This window comes from Labeo rohita, chromosome 25 (assembly GCF_022985175.1).
Source record: "Labeo rohita strain BAU-BD-2019 chromosome 25, IGBB_LRoh.1.0, whole genome shotgun sequence".
Classification (NCBI taxonomy): Eukaryota; Metazoa; Chordata; class Actinopteri; order Cypriniformes; family Cyprinidae; genus Labeo; species Labeo rohita.
In genome coordinates this window covers 27,195,253-27,215,163 of record NC_066893.1, presented here as the reverse complement: position 1 = coordinate 27,215,163, position 19,911 = coordinate 27,195,253, and the positions used below count along the sequence as shown (strand labels likewise).

Here is a 19,911-nt window from a genome sequence, read left to right as displayed (position 1 = left end):
CGTCATATAAATGATGGTGAGATTTTGTCGGATATATTTATTGTCTCTCCAGAACATTCCGAAATCTGCAATCACGCCATTCCTGCATGAGCCGGTCTGATTTTCCGCTGCACTCCTGTGTTCCTTACAAAATCTACACAGTGATGGTGTCAGATAATAAAGTAGTTTGATATATAGGATAAAACTTTTGTAGATATTTTTAGATTTATATTGAAATATGTTACTGTATAAAAAGGGAGTACATTAAACAACATAGTACTGAATGATTAGCATATTCATGTACCATTTTTAAATGGTAAGATGTTTTGAAGAATACCAGGGTATTACCATTGTAAGTGTTCAAAATCATAGTACTGCCAAACATTGCATTGCATTGCATTGCATATTATTGTTAGTGACTCACTTTCACTGTCCCTGCCATTGTTTAATAATTAATTTAGAATTATCAGTTTAATATAAAAACACAAAGTGAATTCCTGTTCAAAAGGATGGATTCGGGATAAACAACAAAGGCTAAAACAAAATACACTAGACAGAAACAAATATTGAGTTGGGCACATCAGAGCTCATAGATGTAATTCACAACAGCTTCCAAACTACTTCCATCCTACATGCAGATAATTTACATTTTTAATATTTGTTTCCAAGACATTTTCAAGCTGAACGTTTAATTTTATGCTTTTAAACAAAGTCTTTCTCAAGGACAGTTTGTTCATTCAGCGGGCATTTTCACACTGCAAAGGTGGCACAAAAGTGCTTCTGAAGCGGCATTTAGGTATCTTTACACAGATTGTTTAATATTGCCCAGACGTGGAGCAAATGCATTTCCAACTGTATGACACTAACTAGGGCTAGAAGTTGGTTAGAGCATGCATAATTTAGTCTGGCTTTTATGCAGCATTCCATCTTTACACTTAATTTTGAGCAGGCACAGAGCAGCCTTAACTAAGGTGTTTAATGACACCTCAAGTTCCACATCTTTGAGTGTGGAAATTCTGTAGTCTTATGACAAATTTACACCACAAAGGTGGAACAGAAGCGCTTCTGATGTGCCATTTAGCTATCTTCACATAGATTGTTTAATACTGCTCAGAGGTGGCACAAATGCATTTCCACAGCAATTACAACTGTATGCTTTGAGGAGCTAAAGTGGATCAGAGCAGGCATATTTTAGGTTGGTTTGATGCGGCATTACATCTTTACGTAAAGCTGTGTTTTACGCAGCTGTGTAAAGATGCTTCAAGTCCCATCTATTTGGGGGAAAGAATGCTTTTCACACTCACATTTAAATAACATCTGACATTAATGTTGTTTCTTACACAGTGTCCTAATTACAGCGACAAACAATTTGGGTGTCCTTACCAGTCACAACGCGACACTGCAACGCGATAGAATCAATCAAATATCACAGCCAATCAAAAGCGTGTGTGGGCAGGCTCTTTCTGGAAGCGCACTGCACTTACAACGAAATGTATAGACCAATTTGGAGTAGACGTCACAGTTACGCCCCATTCACATGGGCGTCAGCGTTAACACTTCTCATTTACTTTTAATGGAGTGACGTCAAGCACTGGCAACCTGAATTATGGTTCCGTTGCATTGCGTCACTGGCAATTTTAGCAAAAAAAAATATGACAGGCCTCAGCCAATCAGATACTAGTGCAGACACTAGCCAGTCCCTTTCGGTGCAGATGCTGGCCAATCGTGTTCATACAAAACCAGAACAGTGGCTTCGTTCTGCCACCTTTTTGTTTCGCGGTTGGATGTGGTTGGCTGTCGTCACTATGACGATTACGTCATCGCGAAGCTTCAGACACGCCCTCCGTGAAGCGTTGACGCCGACGCCCTGTGTGAATGGGCCGTTATGTCACTTGCAGCTGCGCACGCATAGTGGTTGCAGAAAAACACTGGTAACAAGTGGAGGTAAACTGGAAAAAAAAAAAATAATAAATAAAACTAAAATAGTGAGTTTGTCAATTCTGAGAAAACAAAAGCCTGAAGTGTGGGATATAAACTCCCATTCTGAACCGAGGGGAAAAGAAAGAATGACAAGTTGTTTTTCCTTATTAGAATTGTGTGATATAATCTTGGAACTGCAAGAATAAAGTCAGAATTTTGAAATATAAAATCAAATTTACCTTTTTTTTATGCTATTATTCCGTGGCTCCATAGATTGCCACTTGAAAACAGTCATTAGGCTCGTTTGAGATGCACCTGGCCTCGCCTGAAATGTAGGCGAGAGTAGGCGGCTGCAGTGAGGGGAGGAGTGAAATAAGTGCAGTCAAGACGGACAGTTCTGACCTCTTTAAGTAGAACAGATACCTGCGAGTTCAAAGGCGGATATCGCGTTATCACACTCCCGTGCTGTGTTGCTGATAAACATGATATAATTTCAGCTCTGTTGTTTTTATATGAAGACACTCAAAGTGCTTGCTATTTAATTCCATACGAAAGGCGTATTTATCATCCATTTTTTACTTTAATACAAACGTGTACTTTAGATTTTTATAGAAATATGACAACAATCACATATCTCACGCAGAGATCGCACTGGCATAGTGTTTGTGAATATTCATGCATAATTTAAATACATAACCACATGATATTAGATTAAAAAATAAAACATTTTAGAAAAGAACGGCAACATCCCGGTTGTCTGAACCAATGAGCTTTAAGCTGTGTCGTCATCCAGGCGTTTCCCATCGTGCTTTTGGTCAGCGCAGTCGGTGGAGAGCTACTGCACTCGACTGCTCAGTCTGACACAGCTGCCTCGCGTCGCGAGAGTTTTTTGGCACACGTCAGCATGACATCAGAGCAAGGCGGACGTAACTCGGACAGATTTCTAACCGGCATGCATCTTGCGGTGATCACCGGTGATCGATTCTGCGCAGAATTTGCTCATCTCAAACAAGCCTATTTTCTGTCACCAGATAGGCTTCGCCCACAAAAAACATAATCCCTGTTTCGAATCTGTAGGACTATTCTACAATCTAACTTAAGTTTCGTTGAATAATAGTGCTTATCGATGGCTGACAAGCTCTTGTATTATGCGGAGAACATTTTGAAAATGGCATCTAATCAATATAATCTATAACTCTGTACCATTTCCGTGTAATTCTCTAGCCGTAAAGGCTATCTTTCCAGGGTTTTCTGCAACCATTTTGCGCGCGCATCCCGAATGTTTACAAACCTAAAATTGGTCTATACGTTTAAAATCTAATTCATAAATGTTAAATATTTTTTAGATTATTAAATGAACATACTGAGTGACTGATAACATCTTTGTTATGGAATATGCTTGTTGGTTAGCAAAATGCTTTGCGTCAGTATTTCAAGATCTAAGGTAAAATCTGTTGTTGCTTTTAGTATGCCTATTAGGTCACGCAAAATTATATTCAAACTCACATTAGACACATTTAACTTTGAATAAAGCACAATCATTACCTGAGATGATCACTATCACATAGTTCGTATTGTCACGGATGCTGGTGCTGGATGGAAGACAGGATACAACGTACGGAACAAATCTAATTTTAATTACTTTCCCGAGGAACAGACAGGAACAAAGAGCGATATCCACACACGTAGAAACACACTAATCAACAATGTGCAACAATAAAGACCGACAGGGAACTAAACACAAGGTGGAACTTAAATACACAAACTAATCAGAACATACACAGGTGAAGACAATGAAACACTCAGGAAGAAACAAGGAGGGCGTGACTAGGGTGACGAGAGGGCTGAGTCCAGGGAGCACATGGTGAAATCACAACATAAACACACGATGACAATAAGGATACGTGACATTACCCCCCCCTCTCACAAGGCGCGACTCGCGCCGTAACACATACACTGGGGTGGGGGGGTGGGCGCCCTGGAGGTCCGTGCTGGACAGACACCGGGTACTTAGGGGCGTACCTCCAGGGCGGATCAGGGAGTTCAGGAGGCCATGGTGGATCAGGGAGTTCAGGAGGCCATGGTGGTTTAGGGAGTTCAGGAGGCCATGGTGAATCTGGGGGCTCAGGAGGCCATGGCCGGGTAAACAGTTCAGTTGGCCATGGTGGATCAGGGAGTTCAGGAGGCCATGGCCGGGTAAACAGTTCAGGTGGCCATGGCGGATCAGGGAGTTCAGGAGGCCATGGCCGGACAGACAGTTCAGGTGGCCATGGCGGGTAGCCCCCCCCCAAAATTTTCTTGGGGGAATTTACTGTACTGCCAGCCGTAGGGAGCGCTGGATGAGGTGCCGGCTCAGGAGGGCGCGCTGAAGGAAGAGCCGGCTCAGGAGGGCGCGCTGAAGGAGGAGCCGGCTCAGGAGGGCGCGCTGAAGGAGGAGCCGGCTCAGGAGGGCGCGCTGAAGGAGGAGCCGGCTCAGGAGGGCGCGCTGAAGGAGGAGCCGGCTCAGGAGGGTGCGCTGAAGGAGGAGCCGGCTCAGGAGGGCGCGCTGAACAGAGCTCCGGCTCTGGAGGGCGAGCTGGGCAGAGCTCCGGCTCTGGAGGGCGAGCTGGGCAGAGCTCCGGCTTATGAGAAGCACCAGGAACTTGATTTGACTCAGGAGATGTAGCCGTGACGTGACTTGACTCAGCCGTGACGTGACTTGACTCAGGAACCACAGCCGTGGCTTGACTTGGCTCAGTAGCTGCAGCTGCAACTTGACGTGACTCAGGAACTTGACTTGCCTCGGGAAACGCAGCTGCAACTTGACTTGACCCGGGGAACACAGCTACAACTTGACTTGACTCAGGAAGGCTGGGTGGAACCAGCGGAGGGTTAGGAAGGCTGGGCGGAACCAGCGGAGGCTCAGGAAGGCTGGGCGGAACCAGCGGAGGCTCAGGAAGGCTGGACGGAACCAGCGGAGGCTCAGGAAGGCTGGGCGGAACCAGCGGAGGCTCAGGAAGGCTGGACGGAACCAGCGGAGGCTCGGGAAGGCTGGACGGAACCAGCGGAGGCTCGGGAAGGCTGGGCGGAACCAGCGGAGGCTCGGGAAGGCTGGACGGAACCAGCGGAGGCTCGGGAAGGCTGGACGGAACCAGCGGAGGCTCGGGAAGGCTGGACGGAACCAGCGGAGGCTCAGGGAGGCTGGACGGAACCAGCGGAGGCTTAGGAGAATTAGGGGAGATAATAGGAGCAGTGAACTCCAGTGGGATTGCCCTGTCCATAATGTTCATTTCAGCAATCATGACTGGGGACTTAGGCTTGGGGGCCATCTTGGCTTGGGGCTCAGGAACGGAGGCCATCTTGGCCGGGGCTCAGGAATGGAGGCCCTCTTGGCCGGGGGCTCAGAAACGGAGGCCATCTTGGCTTGGGGCTCAGGAACGGAGGCCATCTTGGCCGGGGGCTCAGGAACGGAGGCCATCTTACGTGCAGATTCTGGCGTGGCGGCCATCTTGCGAGCATGCTCTGGCGTGGCGGCTGCCATCTTACGTGCAAACTCTGGCGTGACGGCCATCTTGCGAGCAGACTCTGGCGTGGCGGCCATCTTGCGAGCAGGCTCTGGCGTGGCGGCTGCCATCTTACGTGCAAACTCTGGCGTGGCGGCCATCTTGCGAGCAGGCTCTGGCGTGGCGGCCATCTTGCGAGCAGGCTCTGGCGTGGCGGCTGCCATCTTACGTGCAAACTCTGGCGTGGCGGCCATCTTGCGAGCAGGCTCTGGCGTGGCGGCCATCTTGCTAGCAGACGCTGGCGTGGCGGCCTTCTTGCGTGCAGGCTCTGGCGTGGCGGCCTTCTTGCGTGCAGACGCTGGCGTGGCGGCCATCTTGCGAGCAGACGCTGGCGTGGCGGCCATCTTGCGAGCAGACGCTGGCGTGGCGGCCATCTTGCGAGCAGACGCTGGCGTGGCAGCGGCCTGAGGGACAGGGCTCTGGGCGGTGGCCGGCGGATTAGAGCGCGGGGATGAGGCCGGCCGCATCGGGCTGAGGACAGCGGTGGAGCTCTGGAGGATGACTGGGTATTTGGGACTGGGCTGACGGTTCGAGCCGTTGACACGGTATGTGGAGGTTCTCGGCTTAGGGCAGGCGGGCGCGTTGCGCTGTGTCTGGGAGGAGACTGGAGGATGAGACCTAATCGGACTCTGAACTTCTACTTCAAAATCAGATCCGTTTAAATAGAGAATCAGATTGATTAGCTCGATCAAGGGGAAACTACAAGTGGGAAGCTCGCAGCGTATTGTCTCATCATCCAGCCCCAAAACAAACACAGCGCCAAGAGAAGTTTCGTGCCAGCCTACCTGGTGGGAGAGTTCGATGAATTCCTCCACATACCGTTCCAACTCACGACCGTCCTGCCGCAGTCTCCACAAAGCGTCCTCAGCCCAACTCATCTTCTCTTTATAGGGTCGGTCTTTCTGTCACGGATGCTGGTGCTGGATGGAAGACAGGATACAACGTACGGAACAAATCTAATTTTAATTACTTTCCCGAGGAACAGACAGGAACAAAGAGCGATATCCACACACGTAGAAACACACTAATCAACAATGTGCAACAATAAAGACCGACAGGGAACTAAACACAAGGTGGAACTTAAATACACAAACTAATCAGAACATACACAGGTGAAGACAATGAAACACTCAGGAAGAAACAAGGAGGGCGTGACTAGGGTGACGAGAGGGCTGAGTCCAGGGAGCACATGGTGAAATCACAACATAAACACACGATGACAATAAGGATACGTGACACGTATGTTGTTGTTCCAACCACGACGTCGCGAAATAAAAACCGTTTCTACAAAAGAACTCCTGTTAACATGTAAATTATATATTTTATCGCCTGTCGCAGCTTCACGTCGCGTTATTCTAAAAAAGCCTAAAAAGCTTTTATTTTTTTTTATGTTTGGCTGGAGCCAACGCGCATGTGCAATCATAAACGCGCATCTCAGAACACTGACTGTATCCACGGCAACCGCGGCTTCTAACGGCAGCGATCTGAAAGGCGGGAATATACACGTTGCACTTTTATTCATATGAGCTCACCGTTTAAATAAATCTCAAATCTTTGGCATCACACATAGGCCTACCGCAGAATGCTAACATAAGAATGTAATTAATTGTACAACAAATCGAGTCTTAAGTGAGGTACAAACTGTATAGAGTCTATGTAGAGTCCCAATCAGTTCAGCAGCAGGGTTTTAATCAGATTATCGCGATTTGTTTCTTTTTACCATCAGTAATTCATCCAAAACAAGCAGAGTGAATAACACAGATCCCCTCATGAACAGTCAGGCAGCAGTAAATACACACCGCCTCATCAGCGCCTCAGCGGGACAACACACTTTCCACATCGGACATGACAGAGCGTGCCAGAAAGCAATAAAACTAACAAATGACCCAAACCGAATCCTAAATCTTGCTGTTAGACCATCCATAAGATCAGTATTGAGAGGCAGCACATGCGTTTGACACCTCTGAGCTCATAAATCTACCCAGCAGCCCCGCTGATGCTACAGTACCTGAGGGTGTATGCTGAAAGCAGAAACAGAAGCTGGATTAACCTACAATGATCCTGGACTGTTCAGGGCTGTGGGTTAATGAAAGCAGGCTGACCCGTGACAATCCCCTTCATGTTCTCTGTAGTGTACGAGATCCAGTCGGCCACCTCTTGTTAGGAAACACCGACATCTACTGGCCATTATGCGACATGAACTGTTTGCGCTACAAACCAATGTGCTCATAATTAGGATAATAAATTAAAATAATACAAGACACACCAATCTGCAATATCAAACAGCGAAACGATCTGTTTTGTACAGCTAAAAATAGCTGGACGCAGATGAGACCGGAAGCTGTACTCATAAAATTACAAATGGCCGCGCCCGCTCTTACGGGAAGCAAAACGTGGATATTGTTTATATTTATCGACGACGTCTGTTCAAAATTTGTTTTGAAAAAATCACAACAGTTATTTGATTGTTTTATGAGTTAATATTAATCTGTTTTTCACCACAGATTTGTCATCTTTAAACAACGTGGGTGAGTAAACAGTGATCATTTTCATATGTGAACTAGTTCTTTAATTTTCTCTATTGCTTTAGTTGTTAAAACGCATTACATGCTGATTTGTGATTCATGTTAGGCAGATAACAGCTTTAACAGATGGCATATACTGTATTTTTAGAGATTGTGCACAAATCTCATAATCCTCGTGGGATTATTGAAACAGTTGTTGAGTGTGATGTTGTTTAAACTGCTCAGTATTGAATACACAAGATTAAATCGGATAATGTTGGAAAGATTAAGCACTTTTTAAAGTCTGATCTGGATTTGCTGAGTACTGGCAGCATGTTAGAACAATTTACAAGTTTGTAAATGTAAATGTTATGCTTTATTTTAAGGGTGTCCTTAAAATATTTTTACAAATTTCTTTATAGTCTATTTAGTGTGTGGTTTGTTTTGGTGATTGATGAACTAATTTTTTAATTAAGAAAATTGTTGTTTTGTTAATCACAAATTTTATTTTATTTTATTTTACGCTTTATTTTAGGGTGTCCTTATTATATAACTAAAATATTTCTTTAAATAATACTCTAGTGATGCGGTGTGTTTTGTTGATTGTTGTACTGCTATGAATTAATTTTATGAAAAATTATTTTGGGTTATGCTTTATTTTAAGGTGTCCTTATTATATAACACTTAAAATATTTCTTTAAATTGTAGTCTATTTGGTATTTGGTTTGTTTTGGTGATTGAACTTAATTTTTAACTTAAAAAATATTTTATTTTATTTTATTGTACTGGTTATGCTTTATATTAAGTTGTACTTATTATATAACTAAAATATCTTTAAAGTATGCACTAGTGATGTGGTTTGTTTTGTTGATTGTTGTACTGCTATGAATTAATTTTATGAAAAAAAATTTTGGGTTATGCTAGGTGGGTTATGGGTTATATTAGGTGTCCTTATTATATAACTAAAATATTTCTTTAAATTATAATCTAGTGATGCGGTTTGCTTTGTTGATTGTTGTACTGCTATGAATTGATTTTATGAAAGAAAAGTACATTTTATTCTATTGTGGATTATGCTTTATTTTAAGGTGTCCTTATTATATAACACTTACAATATTTCTTTAAATTGTAGTCTATTTAGTATTTGGTTTGCTTTGGTGATTGATGAACTGATTTTCTTTTATTAAAATTTTTGATTTTCTTTTAAGTTAATTTTTGATGATTGTACTGGCATGAATTGATTTTATGCATAAATATATTTTAGTGTAGGTTATTCTTTATTTAATATTAATATTAATTTATATTTTAATTTAAAAATATTTTATTTATTTTATTGTACTGGTCATGCTTTATTTTTGGATGTCCTTATTATATAACACTTAAAATATTTATTTAATTAATTATACTCTGTCTAATGATTTATTGAATGTTGAATGAACTGACTTTATTAAAAATAAACGTATTTTTTAACTTATTAATTTAATTTAATTTAAATTCATTTTTAAGGTGAACTTGTTACGTGTAATTATACAATTAAGTACAGCGTAATATTAATTGACAATGTGTTTATTAGGGTTAGAATTAAGGTTTGGTATGGCTAGTTTCATGTAAAATGCCTAATTTACTGTTATTATGTGTGTAATAAGGACACTAAAATAAAATGTAACTATTTATTCATTTATTTATAAGTGAGAATAAATACTGTACTTGATTAAAACATAAATTTCTGTCACTGGGATTTACCATAGTACAGTGATGGTATCAGATGATACAGCAGTGTTTTTGTTTTTTTTTTTTTTTTTTTTTTACACGCACAATAAGGAAGTAAAATATGCGTAAACAGTATGAGGGTCAAAGTCACAGAAGTGACCCAATGACCCGCAGCGGACTGTCACGTGATGACGCTCAGTTCCGCCGAATTGAAGGTGCGCTCCGGCTGCGTTGTGTTTGAGCACCGGCGTTCAGTGCGCCTGTGACCACACGCACACCACCACCACCATCATCATCACCATCATCATCATGATGATGACACGCGTGCGGTCCGCGGTCTCCAACATCATCGGCGGCATCATGGCTTCGGGTTCCAGCGCGCAGGAGAACCATCCCGATCTGCCGCTCCGGTTCCCGTACTGCAGGCCGGATTTCCTCGCGCTGTCACCGGACGAGGTGGAGTGCTCGGCGGATCACATCTCCAGACCCATCCTCATCCTCAAGGAGATGAAGCTCCCCTGGGCCACCGGATACGCGGAGTGAGTAGCGACGAGCCCCTCAACGCGCGCTTTGATTTGACAATGCGGATGCTGCTGCGAAATGTTTGCGCTCCTCATGAAAATCGCATGAGGAACAGAAAATGAAAGATCCATGACACACATCCATACTTTCATTTCCATGCAGGTTTAGGAAGGCGCATGCGCGCGTTTTGCGCATTATATCATAACCTCATTCATGTGATGCTGGCCAGTTGTAGACCTACAGCAGGCTTTGCATTATAAAATCAGATTTCAGACAGCCCAGGTTGAGTTTTATGCATTTATGATATGTTTGGCATCATGATTCATGTCTTGTGTGTGAGCCATGATATATAGATACTGTTTTTAATCATTCCCAAACTCATAATGTTATATCTGGACTTAAATAGTAGCAGGATAGAGAATAATGAGCCACATTATTAATATGCTATTGCAGTGTTTATTAATATTTTGTATTTGCTGTCATGTTTTTTTATTTACATTTTAATTTCAAGTTCAGTTTACTGATTTATTTGATTATTTAAATCATTTTAGTTTTAATTTCTTAAAAATTTAATTTAATTTAATTTAATTTTAGTTTTTTACCTAAACTCGGATATAGTTGCAAGGCAATATTTCTCATTTTTAGTTTTCTTTTTAGTGTTTCATCTAATGATTATGTTTTATTTCAGCTTTTCAATTATTTAAATGACCAAAAAATATTTTAATAGGCTAGTTTAATTATTTAAGTCATTTTATTTTCAACTTGTTAAAAAAATAATTTTAATTTAATTTAATTTTCTGCCTAATCTATTTCCTTTTTTAAGTGTTTCATCTAATGTTTGTTTTATTTTAGCTTTTAATTATTTAAATTACCAAAAAAAATATTTGAATAGGCTAGTTTAATTATTTAAGTCAGTTAAGTTTTAATTTATTAAAAATTAATGTAATTTTTTACAAGTTTTTAATCTAACCTTTATATTTTATTTCAGCTTTTAATTATTTAAATTACCATAAACTATTTTTAATATACTAGTTATTTTATATGTAATTTATTAAAAATTGTTTTAATTCAATTTAATTTCATTTTCTACCTAATCTATTTCATTTTTTAAGTGTTTCATCTAATGTTTATATTTTATTTTAGCTTTTAATTATTTAAATTACCAAAAAAAGATTTGAATAGGCTAGTTTAATTATTTTTTAATTCATTAAAAATTAATTTAATTTAATTTAAGTTTTTAATCTAGCGTTTATATTTTATTTCAGCTTTTAATTATTTAAATTACCATAAACTATTTTTTAATATACTAGTTAAGTTATTTTAGATTTAATTTATTAAAAAATTGTTTTAATTCAATTTAATTTAATATTCTACCTAATCTGTTTCATTTTGTAAGTGTTTCATCTAATGTTTATATTTTTTTTCATCTTTTATTTACATTACCAAAATTGTTTTTATTAGGCTAGTTTAATCATTTCAGTCAGTTTAGTTTTAATTTATTAAAAATTAATTTTAATTGAATCAAATTTTGGTTTTCTACCTAATCTGTTTCAGATATTTAAGCTTTTCATCTAATAATATTTTTTTCAGCTTTTAGTTATTTAAATGACCAAAAATTATATTTAATAGGATAGCTTAATTGTTTTAGTCATTTTAGTTTTAATTTACTAAAAATTTTATTTAATTTTAGTTTTCTACCTAGAGGCAATATTCCTAATTTTTATTTTATTTTATTTTATTTTATTTATTTATTTTTTGTTTCATCTAATGTTTATATTTTATTTCAGCTTTAAATTATTATATTATTGACCAAAAATTATTTTTAATAGGCTGGTTTAATTGTTTTGGGTTTTGTTAACAATAACAACACTGCAACTGGGAAATCTCCTTTGAATGTAATTCTGTCCAGTACAGTCTCTATACAGTCCAATCTCAAACATCTGAAGGTTCAGTTCACCTTTTATTCTCTAATATGAGGATGTTCAAGTGTAATTCACTCACTTCCCTTCCCGATGTTGATCTAGAGAAGTGAGATTCACAGGGAAGTAGCTCTCAGATGTCTGCTCACATGATCATAATAGCTCAGGACTGGCTCATTGAGTGTCTCAACGGTTCTTCGTGTCCTCCGGCTCCTGCGCTCTGAATGCGTTTCTGTTCACTGATCTGATGTTTAATGTGTAACTGGAGCAGTGGAGTATTAACCAGAACAAATGACCTCGAACAGACATTCTGCTTCTGACATCTGTGATTTACTATCTATCTATCTGTCTATCTATTAGGGGTGTAACGGTACTCAGATGTCACGGTTCGGTACATACCTCGGTTTGAGGGTCACGGTTCGATACGATTTCGAGACAACAGAAAAAGAAAACAAATCTACTATGCTAGGTTTCTTTTCATTTATTTTAAACAGACAGTAGTACAAATTACAATTTTTTTTCCACTTACATGTGAAAATACTAAATATTATATAAAATTAATGTCATATATAGACCATTTCGTAAGATGTAAACATACTGGTCCCAATACACTTCCTGTTTCTTTTTTTTTTTAACTTTACACAAACATCACAAAAAATACAACCAAGATAACATTTGACTGGATGAAAATGTTACATTAGTATGGGATAATTTTTGTGCCAATAAGAATGAACGTAACTTTATAAAACTGAACGTAACTTTCCAAGAAACGATCAAAAATATGCCACTGCAAAAGAAGAAAAACACAATGAAAATGAAAAAATGAACTCAGTCGCACGAATTTAACATGCTCTTCAAATATGTTTCATTCTTTGTTAATGATTTTCAAAGAATCGTTTTCGCGAATCATGGATTCTGAATGCGTTGCCACAACTTTCGCTTACGCTTCGCAAATTTTCGTTTGCTGTTTTGGCACAAACCTCTCGTGGGGGCGGGCTTAACAGCGATCTACTCTGATTGGCTAATGAGCTTTTGATGGACAGTTGCTCTCTGACCTGGAAGCACGGACGGTGACGTCAGTGGCGCACATATTGAAAAGTTGTTGCGGTGTGCAATACGTCGTGCTTTGTTTATATTAAGTATTAATGTTATTAGTATTTCACCTATGGTCGTCTCTTAGTTTCTAAAGATGAGCTCCCAGGAAAGACACGGAGCAGCATCATCTTCCACCTCAGCTTGTCCCTCAGGGCAGCTTGAAGTAGGTTCGTGTTGCTAAAGTAACGTTAATCAATAACATCGATAAAAGTTTTATTCATGTACAGTGTGCAACAGTTCTGATAGTTTCTATAAACAAAGCACGACGTATTGCGCCACTGACGTCACCGTCCGTGCTTCCAGTTCAGAGAGCAACTGTCCATCAAAAGCTCATTAGCCAATCAGAGTAGATCGCTGTTAAGCCCGCCCCCACGAGAGGTTTGTGCCAAAACAGCAAACGAAAATTTGCGAAGCGTAAGCGAAAGTTGTGGCAACGCATTCAGAATCCATGATTCGCGAAAACGATTCTTTGAAAATCATTAACAAAGAATGAAGCATATTTGAAGAGCATGTTAAATTCGTGCGACTGAGTTCATTTTTTCATTTTCATTGTGTTTTTCTTCTTTTGCAGTGGCATATTTTTGATCCTTTCTTGGAAAGTTACGTTCAGTTTTATAAAGTTACGTTCATTCTTATTGGCACAAAAATAATCCCATACCATTAGCACCTTTGAGATGTATTTGTATATGTGAAATAAAATAAAAAACAAAAAAACAGGAAGTGCTTCTGGACCAGTGTTGTTTACATCTAGCGAAATGGTCTATAGGCTATAAAATCTGTACATATATACATACAAGGAATAAATACTTGAACTATATTTAATTTAATTAACTGATAGACAAGGGAAAAAACAGTGCGACGCGTAATGTAGCCTATATTTGCAGTTTCAGTTCAGTTTTGTGACAGAACTCAAATGGCAGAAAGCGACATCCTATTTGTTTTTTGTTTAAGTTGATTTTGCTGGTATGAGGAAAGTTGAAGTAATCGCGTCAGCACACACAAACACAAAACATATCAGTTCCAGGCTTCTAGCATTGTTAACTTGACAGTGCAGTTGGTACTTTATCAAAATAAAACACAGTGAACCAAACATCAGCGCGCACGCCTCACTGTGTCACCGTTAGAACGTGACTGAAGTACAAAGTCTATAATTTACATAATAAATAATAGTTTAGCATTTGGATGCATCACAAATATGGAAACATTATGGAATATTTGGATTTGTGCCGAATGAGAAAGGTAGGATGCAAGAGCACAAAGCTCCATTTCGCAGACAGTTGAGTGTGGAAGCTTTTAAAGTAACGTTATACTCCTTTGTCAGTGAGAGACGCGTTCAGAATCAGCACATGGTCACTGTCTAGTGGGCTTTGTTTTCAAGTGTGCAACTCCTGGCATTCGCTGTTCTTCTGTCAGCGGTTATCAAACAGAGTTGCTATCTATCTGTCCATCTATCGTTCTCTTATTCTATCGTTCTCTCGTTTTATCTGTCTATCTATCTGTTGTTCTGTCGTTCTATCATCTATCTATCTATCATTGTTCTCTTATTCTATCATTCTATTTTTCGTGCTCTCATTTTATCTATCTATCGTTCTATCTTTCTAACGTTGTCATTCGTTTTATCTATCTATCTATCATCTATCTATTGTTCTATCGTTCTATCTATCGTTCTCTTATTCTATCGTTGTATCTTTTGTTCTATCGTTCGTTCTCTCGTTTTCTATCATCTATCTATCATCTATCTATCTTTCTGTTGTTCTGTCATTCTATCTATCATTCTATATTTCGTTCTCTCATTTTATCTATCATCTATCGTTCTATCTATCTATCTATCTATTATTGTTCTCTTATTATATCGTTCTTTTTTTCGTTCTCTCGTTTTATCTATCTATCTATCTATCTATCTATCTATCTGTCTGTCTATGGTTCTCTTATTCTTGTTTTTTCTATCACCTATCTATCTATCTATCTATCTATCTATGTATCTATCGTTCTATCTATATCTATCATCGTTCTCTTATTCTATCATTCTATCTTTCATTCTGTCGTTCTGTCTATCTATTTATCGTTCTGTCGTTCTAACGTTCTGTCATTCGTTTTATCTATCTATCATCTATCTATTGTTCTATCTATCGTTCTATCGTTCTCTTATTCTATCGTTGTATCTTTCGTTCTATCGTTCGTTCTCTCGTTTTCTATCTATCTATCTATCTATCTATCTATCTATCTATCTATCCATCTATCTATTTATCATCTATCTGTCTTTCTGTTGTTCTGTCGTTCTATCTATCTGTCATTCTATATTTCGTTCTCTCATTTTATCTATCTATCATCTATCGTTCTATCTATCTATCTATTATTGTTCTCTTATTCTATCATTCTATTTTTCATTCTCTCGTTTTATCTATCTATCTATCGTTCTATCATCTATCTATGTATCTATCTATCGTTCTAACGTTCTGTCATTCGTTTTATCCGTCACGAATCTGGTCAATGTTCCGCGGCCCGCTCACCACCAGATGTCACTCTCACCCTATCATTACCCGTTGACTGTTGTTCTACACCCCGGACTACTTTTCCCATCACCCATCCCGCTGATTGCGTCAACACCCGTGACCAATCAGCAGCTCTATAAAAGCCCCGGACTTTCCCCATGCAAGCCACGGAGTATTGAGTTGTTGTTGTTATTTTCTATTGTTAGCGTTTCCTAGTTTCCTTGTTCCCGAGTTCCTAGTTCCCAGTGTTTTGTTCCCTCGCCTGGTTATCTCGTTGTCGTCTGTCTCACTGCCTGCCCTTTTGGACTATCGCTTGTTATAAGGATTATTCTCTACGTCTTGCCTGTGATTTACCTGTTTGCTCCTGTTTGACCCTGCCTGTTCGACCGTGTATCTGTCTCGTCCCTTAAATAAAGGCTCGCATATGGATCCGCTCGCCTCTCGTCTTTCACTCCTCGTTACACTATCATCTATCTATTGTTCTATCTATCGTTCTATCGTTCTATCTATCGTTCTCTTATTCTATCGTTGTATCTTTCATTCTATCTGTCTGTCTATCTATCTATCCATCTATCGTTCTCATATTTTATCATTCTATATTTTGTTCTCTCATTTTATCTATCTATCTATCGTTCTCTTATTCTATCGTTCTATATTTGGTTCTCTCATTTTATCTATCTATCTATCTATCTATCATTGTTCTCTTATTCTATCGTTCTGTTTTTTGTGCTCTCGTTTTATCTATCTATCTGTCTATATATCCATCTATCGTTCTCTTATTCTATCGTTCTCTCATTTTATCTGTCTATCTATCTGTTGTTCTGTCGTTCTATCTATCTATCATCCTTCTCTTATTCTATCATTCTATCTATCGCTCTAACGTTCTGTCATTTGTTTTATCTATCTATCATCTATCTATTGTTCTATCGTTCTATCATTCTCTTATTCTATCGTTGTATCTTTTGTTCTATCGTTCGTTCTCTCGTTTTCTATCTATCATCTATATATCATCTATCTATCTTTCTGTTGTTCTGTCATTCTATCTATCATTCTATATTTCGTTCTCTCATTTTATCTCTATCATCTATCTATCGTTCTATCTATCTATTATTGTTCTCTTATTCTATCGTTCTGTTTTTCGTTCTCGTTTTATCTATCTATCTATCTATCTATCTATCGTTCTATCGTTCTATCATCTATCTATCTATCTATCTATCTATCTATCTATCTATCTATCTATCTGTCTATCGTTCTCTTATTCTTGTTTTTTCTATCACCTGTCTATCTATCTATCTATCTATCTATCTATGTATCTATCGTTCTATCTATATCTATCATCGTTCTCTTATTCTATCATTCTATCTTTCATTCTGTCATTCTGTCTATTTATCGTTCTAACGTTCTGTCATTCGTTTGATCTATCATCTATCTATTGTTCTATCTATCGTTCTCTTATTCTATCGTTGTATCTTTTGTTCTATCGTTCGTTCTTTCGTTTTCTATCTATCTATCATCTATCTATCTATCTGTCATTCTATATTTCGTTTTCTCATTTTTTTTCTATCTATCTATCATCTATCGTTCTATCTATCTATTATTGTTCTCTTATTCTATCATTCTATTTTTCATTCTCTCGTTTTATCTATCTATCTATCGTTCTATCATCTATCTATGTATCTATCTATCGTTCTATCGTTTTATCTATCTATTTATCTGTCTATCGTCTCTTATTCTTGTTTTTTCTATCACCTATCTATCTATCTAGCTATCTATCTATGTATCTATCATTCTATCTATCTATATATATCATTGTTCTCTTATTCTATCATTCTATCTTTCATTCTGTCGTTCTATCTATCGTTCTATCGCTCTAACGTTCTGTCATTCGTTTTATCTATCATCTATCTATCTATTGTTCTATCTATTGTTCTATCGTTCTCTTATTCTATCGTTGTATCTTTCATTCTATCGTTCATTCTCTCGTTTTCTATCTATCTATCTATCTATCTATCTATCTATCATCTATCTATTTATCATCTATCTATCTTTCTGTTGTTCTGTCATTCTATCTGTCATTCTATATTTCGTTCTCTCATTTTATCTATCATCTATCTATCGTTCTATCTATCTATCTATTATTGTTCTCTTATTCTATTGTTCTATTTTCCGTTCTCTTGTTTTATCTATCTATCTATCTATCTGTCTGTCGTTCTATTGTTCTATCTATCTATCTATCTTTATGTCTGCCCCTGAAATCCGAGTGATTGTGAGAAATGTTGTTCATTGAATCCAGGCCCATTTTCTTCATAAAAAGCAGTGTTTCCAGCAGCACAACGAGACGTCACAAATGTCCCCGCAGAATGACATGTGTCTACTCTCAGGACAAGCCGTGGACCATATGAACCCCATTAGCTCCTCATTAAGAAAGAGGATGCAGGAATGGGTTTCCGTGGAAACCCTGTTGCGATGGGGGCAATTATCAGATGCTCGTGAACGAGCGTCATGCTGTCTTGTGCTCTTTAGACTCACGCTGTGACTCATCTGAGGAAATGATGGCAGTTGTGCATCATCGAGAAGCGTTTAAGAGCTCAAAAAGCTTTGTTTGATGAAGACCAAGAGTTTGTAGGTTTAAGCAGGATTAACTATTCCATCACCACTGTGCCAAGTTTTAATAAGCGTGAACAGCACTTGAGTCTCTTTGGGTTAAAGTTGACTTCCTGCAGAGACTGTGATGATCTTCTGTGTCCCTACAGGGTGATCAATGCAGGTAAAAGCGCCCTAAACGAGGACCAGGCTTGCTGTGAGGTGGTAGAGCTCAGGAAAAGACCGGCAGACCCGTCCAGCCCCAGCTACACACCCACTAGGAGACGCTCCTCGCTGCCCAGCACAGACATCTTGGAGACCATCGACAGCACAGTGAGGCCTTCTCTCATGACTGTTTATAATGAGTTTTTAGTCATGTCCGTTATGACTCAGTCATGTTGATTTTAAATGAACAGCTCAACTTATATTAAAATTCTGTCATTATTTACTCACCCTCATGTGATGCCAAATACTGGAAAAAGCTGACATTGCAATATTTTTATTGTGATATGAAACAATACAAAATTTGTGTATTTGTGACCTTGGACCACAAAACCAGTCATAAGTAGCATGTGTATATTTGTAGCAATAGGCAAAAATACATTGTATGGGTCAAAATGATACATTTTTGTTATAGGCAAAAAATCATTAGGATATTAAGTAAAGATCATGTTCCATTAAGATATTTTGTACATTTCCTACCGTAAATATATCAAAACTTAATTTTTAATTAGTTACATGCATTGCTAAGAACTTCATTTGGACAACAGGTGGTTTTCTCAAAATTTTTTGTAACTTCACACTCACATTTTCAAATTGTTGTATCTCGGCCAAATATTGTCCAATACATCAGCAGAAAGCTTATTTATTCAGCTTTCAGATGTGTAAATTATAGATGTATGAATAAATTATGACTGGTTTTGTGGTCCAGGGTCACATATGGAAAGAATCGATCATTATAGAGTGAATGGGGTGATTTTTGGGCAAGTGCATTTTATTTAAAAAAATTAATAAATAATTAAAAAATGAAATGTAACTTATTACTCAGACTTTCTAAGCATAAACACTTAAACGATTTGGGGGGAAATATGAAAAAAAATGGGTGTTTTTACTTTACTTAATTTTTCATAGGCCACATTCCCACTGTTTTGATTTCATTTCAATATGACTATGAAATAATAAAAATTAATATGATTATATTGATTATTATCATTATTAATAAATAAAATATTAAAAATAAAACTAAAAACTAATACAAATAAAATGGTAAAATAAAAAACTATATATTGCTATATTACTATTGTACTATAAAATAATTAGATTATAAAAAATTACAATAATAATATTTCTTTTTAATTAATTAATATTTAATTGTATAAATGTTTAAATTAATATTTATTCACGTCTTAATTTTTTTTATTTCCAAACAGTAAACCATCTTTATATATATATATATATATATATATATATATATATATATAAGCTCAATAAACATATAATAATGTGCATATTATATATATATATATATATATATATACTCTGCTGTTTAAAGTTTTTAATTTTTCTTTTAAAGAAGTTTCTGAGCATAAGAAACTTCTTTAAAGCTGCATTTATTTGATCAAAAATACAGAAAAAAAAACAGGAA

At 38.0% G+C, this 19,911-nt stretch overlaps 1 protein-coding gene across 1 annotated transcript in view; it reads left to right on the top strand.

Moving 5' to 3' along the window:
* Window positions 1-9,853: 9,853 nt before the first annotated feature.
* The window catches only part of ppm1h (protein phosphatase, Mg2+/Mn2+ dependent, 1H), a 32,705-nt gene continuing 22,647 nt past the window's right edge, over window positions 9,854-19,911 (top strand). The window contains exons 1-2 of the mRNA XM_051099647.1: window positions 9,854-10,194; window positions 18,437-18,599. Of these exons, the coding sequence (XP_050955604.1) occupies window positions 9,965-10,194; window positions 18,437-18,599 (393 nt within the window). The 5' untranslated portion in view covers window positions 9,854-9,964. The remainder of the gene's footprint in view (window positions 10,195-18,436; window positions 18,600-19,911) is intronic.